The sequence below is a fragment of the Fukomys damarensis genome, unplaced genomic scaffold (assembly GCF_012274545.1).
Source record: "Fukomys damarensis isolate Sample0158 unplaced genomic scaffold, DMR_v1.0_HiC HiC_scaffold_37, whole genome shotgun sequence".
In the NCBI taxonomy this organism is placed as follows: Eukaryota; Metazoa; Chordata; class Mammalia; order Rodentia; family Bathyergidae; genus Fukomys; species Fukomys damarensis.
The window spans coordinates 14,709,320-14,717,110 of NW_022900949.1; the positions used below are offsets into that span (position 1 = coordinate 14,709,320).

At 35.5% G+C, this 7,791-nt stretch overlaps 1 protein-coding gene across 1 annotated transcript; it reads left to right on the forward strand.

Annotated features, from left to right (window-relative positions):
• Positions 1-6,392: 6,392 nt before the first annotated feature.
• Positions 6,393-7,308, forward strand: LOC104867616 (olfactory receptor 7E24; the record flags this gene model as incomplete). The annotated part of the gene is given in 2 exon segments (XM_010632024.2): positions 6,393-6,451; positions 6,453-7,308. Coding segments are annotated over 2 exon segments (915 nt in total), but the record flags the coding sequence as incomplete, so codon positions are not given.
• Positions 7,309-7,791: the final 483 nt, after the last annotated feature.

Genomic DNA, 7,791 nt, shown 5'->3' on the forward strand with positions numbered 1-7,791 from the left:
ATATATATATATATATCACATTTCTGACCCAGTCAATTGTTAATGAACATATAGTCAGCTTCTAAAATTTCTCTTATGAATCATGTTGCTGTAAACATGTATCACTATAATATGCTGTCTTTAGCTCTTGTGAGGATACCCAGACATACATAGCTGGATCAAATGAAATTTCTATTTTGAGCTTGTGAAACTTCTTCATACTGATGTCCATAGCAGTTTCACTAGTTTACATTTCCACAAACAATATAAAAAATTTCCATGATTCCTTGCATGCATAGCACTAATTATTGTTTTGATTTCTTGATGTTATCCATCATTACTGGTGTAAAATGGAATTTAATTGAAATTTTGATTGTTGTTTTTCTAAAGATTAATAATGAGAGACACTTTTTCTTGTACATATTGAACACAAGAACTTTTTTGAGAAGTGTTTATTCATTAGTATTACCCATTTTCTATTAGATCTTTTAGTGTGATAGGTTTATTTGGGGGGGGTTGAGACAGGGTCTCACTATGTAGTTGAGACTGACCTGAAACTCACTATGTAGTCAAGCCTGGTCTCGAACTCACAGTGATCCTCCTGCCTCAGCCTCGTGAGTGCTGGTATTACAGGCATGCGCCACCACATCCAGCTTCGAGAGGTTTAATTTTTCTGAGGAGATGCAATTAGGGCCACTGAAATGTGTAGTAATATGGTTGAAATTGTTATTTTTGTGTGTATGTGATTAAAATATTTTTAGTAGTGAAAGAAAAGTAGAAAATATACACAAATGATAGAAGAGATTAGGACACAGTGGTTTAACCAGAATACAGAGAGATCCAGAAGCTTCTTGGGAGAATTATATTCCTTTTGTCTCTTTCTCCCATTAGTGTTAGGAAGGCCTTAGTGACTGGGGTAGCATGAACCCTTCAGTTTCTTGATGCCAGTCTGGTTACCTTCACACCTGTGTACCAGGCTCCATGGTTGTCTGTGTCAGCAAGCTCGTATCTGACTTTTCATTCATTTTAATCGTGAGGACAGATTCTGAGGTTTCAACAGAGAGCAGATGTAAGAAGCAGACAAGTGATCTGCCCTCCTTGATTGTGACCCAGCAGAGAAACAGAATCATAAATTAAGTGCAAAGGGACTTCGGGGATAAAGAAAGCATGCATTAAGTATGGTATCCCTACCATAATGATTAACATGACAGTTTAGGTAGGAAAATGGAAAATCACGATTATGAAAATATTTGTCATGTAAATGGGAATTATATGTTTTCCTTTTTAGTGGGAAAATAGAATTATTATTGCAAAATTTCCTTCTATCCATCTTGTTTTTATTTCCCACTGGTGTCTTAATCATAGAAGCAGAAAACAGGTTCTTGGGCCAGGGATTTAGGTCAGTGGTGCCATTGCGTACCTTGCAAGAGCAAGGTCCCAAGTTCGAACCCAGGAAAAACAAAAAAAGAAAAAAAAAAGAAAAGAAAATTTGTTCTTCTGCAGTGTCTTCTAGGCACTGAAAAAGGGTGGTAAAAATGATGGTAAGGATGAAGTGGAGGTAGACAGTGAGTACAGCATCAGGAACTGCTTCTGAGGACTTCCTGCATTTCAGACACTGAGCAATGAGTTTTATGCTGCCTGTTTCATTTCATAGATTTTTGTCTTCCTACAAAGATAAGTAGCTACATTGTTATTCCTTATAGTAAGTAGAAGAGCCTATTATTTTAATGAAATCTGCAATGGGTTATAAGCTAGAAACTGTTAATCCACATTTGAATAGGGCTGTCAGATTACAGACATGGGGCAGCAAGGGAGGATTAATCTTAGCAGGTTTCCTTAATGACACAGGCAGCCATGTCCTTCCCTGTCACTCCAGGAAGACACCGCTTCTTCACCTTCTTTTGGGGTTCTTGCTAGATTCCCAGAGCAGAGCAGGAGGAGGCACCAGTTGTATCCAACATAGAAGAATCAGATAAGGATCATTAATAAAGATCACCAAGTGTGCATACTTAATAATTCAGCACAGATTTCTCATTTGCTCCAGTACAAGATATTCTTGTAGCTTCTCACATCTTTCTCACATCATTCTCAACACATGTAATTATTTCACCCAGTCTTAAGTGGGGCTATGTCAAGTCTATTTTTTTTCATTTAGTTTATTGGTATTTTTTAAGTATACGGTACATTCACATTCATCATTGGGATCTTGTACCTTTACATGACATATCTTGGTTCTCATTTTTTCTCCATACCCCTGCTCTCCCTGAACCCCCCGCCCACACTATTTACAAAGACTTTGCTTCCATTTTTCCTTTTCTCACTTTTTTCTTTTCCCTTATTTCCTTTCTCATACCCTTCACACTTCCCCTAAACCTTTAGCCCCTTTCTTTCTATTTCACATATTCATTATACAATTTATATCTCATTTACACTTTTAGTTTTCCACACCAGAAAAACTATTCAGTATTCATACACATGTGTGTGTCTTATTTATTTCACTGAAGAGAATGGATTTCATATCCACTTAAAATATGACAGAGAAAAAAATTGACTACAAAACGCAATTGTGGTTAAGATCTCTGAGCCTCTGCTCAAAGCTTTCTGTGATTTAGGGGAAAAAAATGAAAATTTCGAGTAGGGACAACATCTGTCAATTTAATATTTAATCTTTTGTCTTCACATATTGTTCTCAATGCATGGTGGGTTTTTAATTTCTCTGAGGCAGAATTTTATTTAATGTTAATTTCTAATTGCAACAACATCACTAAATTGCTCCACATGGGATAACATGTGTAACATGACAGCAAAATAAATTTCAGTTTCATCAGTATAAATGATAAGATGATCATTATACCCATTATGTCCTGTGACCTGAAATTACACTTTTCTGATTTCTGGACTTGGTTATTTGATTAGTGTTATAAATATACATGTGTTGTGGAAAGGAATGATTTGCTGTCCTTTACTCCCTAGAGCCCACACCTTATTTGACATAAAGGAGACATCAAAATAATAACCTCTGCTAAGCACTGAGTCGACTCCTCCTTGAATCACAACAAAATTCTCACTGAGCATGACATAAACATATGTGGTCAGTTGCAATCTGAATGTCCATTCCTTTCTGGGATATCCCATAGATACAGAGACAAGATTAAATGCATTTGGTTTATATCTGCATCATAGACACATGGGCCCTATAATCCATTTGATTGTACTAAAAAACATGACAAATATATTCATGAGTTAAAAATAAAAATAGCATGGGGTAGGTGAATGTATGATTCTGGCTGATGTGAAATCTAGAGCTTCACATCATTTCAGGCTCCACTGCCACTGGAATACTGTTTACTGTGTTCTCAGTAGTCTTCCTACTTGCATAACAGAGTTCTTTATTTTATAAACAAAATCTCACAATCAGTATGGAGATACCTCAAACAGCTGGGAGTAGAGGTTCCATTTGACCCAGCCACCCCTCTGCTGGGTATCTTTCCAAAAGAATTAAAAGAATCATATCACAGTGATGTATGCACACCCATGTTTATAGCAACACAGTTTGTAATAGCTAAAACTTGGAAACAGCCCATTTGCCCATCAACTGGAAACTGGATAAAGAAGATGTGGTTTTTCTATAAAATGGAATATTACTCAGCCATAAAGAATGAGAAATTAGATTCATTCATAGGAAAATGGGTACATATTGAGGATATACTCCTGAGTGAAATAAGTAAGTCCCACATTTGTAAATACTGAATAGTTTCTCTGGTGTGAGTAAACTGTAATAGTACTTGAGATCCTAATGAGATAACTGACATTGTGAAATGGGAAGAAAAGGGCTAAAGGTGTAGGGGAGGTGAGATGCGTAGGGGAAGGGTAATAAGGGAAAAGAAAAAATGTGAGAAAATGAAAAGATGGAAATAAAGTGTTAGTAAATAGGGAGGATAGGAGGGGGTGAAGGGAGGGCAGGGACAAAGGGAAATAATGAAAACCAAGACTTGTCGTGTCGAGGTACAAGATCCAAATAATGAATGTAACTGTACTGTATACCTAAAATGTACCAATAAACTCAATTGAAAAAAAACTCACAGTGACTTCATACTAAGTTCCAAAATTCCTCTAGTGGCCATACATATGGAGATGAAGGTTCTTCTCCTTATTTTCAACAAGCAGTATGAAAACAGAGAAGAGCAGAGATTCTCACACACATGTAGTTGCAGGTTAGTGACACATCACTAATGTTCATCTCCAAGCTTGCTTCCCAAGAAACAGCCTCCTCCACTGGAGCAAAATGTAATTTTTTTTCCAATAAGGTGCTGAAATTTCTTTGAGTCTTATCATAATGAGATCATGACTGTGCAGACTGGGTGTTTTGAAGGGATTTCTCAAAGAATAAAAGTGTATACAAAATCATGACTGACTTCTGGTAGGAGGAATGTGTAAAATTTTACATACAGTATTTATAAGAAACCAGAGAATGATCTCACACCAATATGTTTTACATCGGTTTGCAGTTGTGTGACAGAGAGGCACAAGAATTTTGAATACTAACACTACTACTACTACTACTAATAATAATAATAATAATAATAATAATAATGAACTTAGATGTTAAATGAAGGTTCTCCTCTTAAAGTTTTGCATTAGTTAAAGGAAAATTAGAGTCGCTTGTGTATTTAGCCCACTCCCAGGGAAAATGGGTTTGCGTTGTATAAAACTCACATATGTTTCAGGAAATTTTAGATAACCTTTTAAGAAAATTCTGAATTCATAACTCAGTTCTTACCTCAAAATTGTAACAGGAAGATTGCTGCATGAAATTCATAACACATTCGTTTGAGGACAGGAGAGTAAGAGAGTGGAATTGTAGACAGATAGGAACAGTTCACATTTCATAGGTAACAGTCCAGGTCTCTAAAAATATCAGTTGTGATGTAAGCCTCAGTAAATATTTATAGGCTAATAATACATGGAGAGCTCATATGAAGGGAGCATTTTATGAAATCAAACAAATATTCTAAGGTAACAGTTGTTGACTCAGATATAAGGAAGTATTTAAAAGCTCAACATATTGTTAATGTGCTTAAAATTATTTTTATGAGTCTAGGGAGTCTTAATAATTTAAAATATCTATTATCTATCTACAAGTAGGTGTTAATCATGAGTGATGTAAGTTAATTTTTAAACACTTTCATACAGCAACCATAAAAGTCAGGTGATTGTTGTACTCATTTTAAATATGATGGGGAATTACATTATTTACAGCTGTGTTTACAGCATTTGATGTAATTCTTTTTTACATAAATTTTCAGGTGTGTCAACATTATTTTATATACTTCCATTTTTCATTTTTCTCAATTGAATTATAATGTTGCCTGATCAAATAAAGTATGCAATTTTTAGTACCTAAAATAGGAGAAATTCTAATCATGTACTAGAGCATATTGCTGTGGAAAATTTGTAGATAAGAATTTAAAAACTTTGAAATCATCCATGGCTTTGGGACTTTCCTTGTTTCTCAGGTTTTCCACTGGAGATAGAGTAATTATAATTATAAGAGAAATGATGCTACTTTACAAAACCATCCAAAAAAGGAGCAAAGAGCTATCTTATAGTGACATTGTATGGACTAATTAAAATAAACCTATATAAAATTTAAAATGAAAAATGCCAGTCATTCTTATCACTTATTATTTCTAATCATTAACAGGTACAGTATTCAATAAGGAAATATTCCTCATTATGTCATTAAATCATGTGTGTAATTGAATTTGCTTCATATGATGATATATAAACTTTAGACAAATATGGGAGAGTCATATTAAGTAATTTATACATAACAAAATCTATGTGAGCATTTATATCTTTGCAAAATGGAAATAAGAAAACCCCCCAGAGGATGCAAAATTTCTGCGAGATAACTGGCTCAATACTATATATTTTTGTAATGAACAATTAACTTTACTGTTCAGATAATGCAGTCTTATATATTACACTAGTTATAGACAACATAATTAAGAGAATTTGTAGCATTTGGAGAACAAAATAAGGTATATTAAATGCTTGTTAATTTTCTTCCAATAGAGCAATATAGTATTTTTTTGAAAAGAGTTGGCTGTATAGTACTGTGGTCATAGAGTTGTGAACTCGAATGTTCTAACATTGCCACTACAATGTCTGTAAATTAGTAGTGTAAAGAAGGACATGGGAAACAAATAACCTGATAATGAAAGAGCTCATGAGGATCAGGTTTATCACCATCAATTGGCATCATTGAGGTTTGTGGACTTCAAATGGGAATACTTTGCCTAAGAATACTTGATTCCTAACATATTGAGTCTTTTGCACTACTTATTCGTTTCCTTTTCCTACTGAATTTTATTTTTGAAAAGGTGTTCAAGCACTATCAGAACGTATAATCTCACATGTGTCTCAGAATTCCATCTTATGACTTTCTCAGAGGATCCAGACCTGCAGCCTATCCTCTTGGGGCAATTCCTGTCCATGTACCTGGTCACAGTGCTTGGGAACCTGCTCATCATCCTCGTTGTCAACTCTGACTCCCACCTCCACACCCCCATGTACTTCTTCCTCTCCAACCTGGCCTTGATTGACATCTGTTTCATTTCAACCACAGTCCCAAAGATGATTGTAGACATCTCAATTCAGAGCACAGTCATCTCCTATTATGGCTGCCTCACACAAATGTCTCTTTTAGCCTTTTTTGCAAGTATGGAGGATGTGCTTCTGACTGTGATGGCCTATGACCGGTTTGTGGCCATCTACCAACCCCTGCACTACTCAGTCATTATGAATGCTCGCCTCTGTGTCTTATTACTTTTGCTTTCTGTCTTTGTGAGCCTTTTGGACTCCCAGCTGCACAATTTGGTTGCCTTGCAATTTACCTGCTTCAAAGATGTGGAAATTGCTAATTTATTCTGTTATCCTTCTCAAGTCTTTAGTCTTTCATGTTCTGATACCTTGTTCAAAACCATGGTCATATATTTTGTTGGTGCCATATTTGGCTTTATTCCCATGTTAGGGATCTTTTTCTCTTACTATAAAATTGTTTCTTCCATTCTCAAAATCCATGCATCAGGTGGGAGGTACAAAGCCTTTTCTACTTGTAGTTCTCATGTATTAGTTGTTTGCTTATTTTATGGAACCAGCATTGGAGTCTATCTCGGTTCAGATGTTTCATATTCCCCCAGGAATGGCATGGTGGCTTCGTTGATGTGCACTGTGGTCACACCTATGCTAAATCCCTTCATCTACAGCTTGAGGAGCAGAGACATTGGCAGTGCCTTCAGGAGGCTTTATAGTTGGCGAATCTAATACCTGGATGTTTGTGGTTCATTTGAAATGTAGAAATGTAGCTGAACTGACCACACAAAACTCCATGTAAACATTCCCTGCCTGATTATATTACTTCAAAAGTTTGATTTATTTACTTTTATATAATGTTCATAGAAGAATTGTGTCTGATTCCGAGAATGGTGAAATTTATGGTTTAATATCAGTGCAAAATTCATTTGGGAAGTTGTAAAAGTTTCTGTAGACAGATAAATGATGGTTATACAAAAATAGCATTGAATAAAAAAGGCATTGAACTGGCAAAGGCCTGAGGATCAGTGGAACAGATTGGAAGATACAAAAACAACTCCAAATGTACTTGGCTGCCTCATCTTTGACAAAGGAGCTGACCATCTTCACTGGAGGAATGATGCCTTCTTTAATAAATGGTGTTGAAAAACTGGATTTCAACCTGCCAAAGATTAAAACTAGACCCTTATCTTTCACCATGCACTAAAGTAAAAT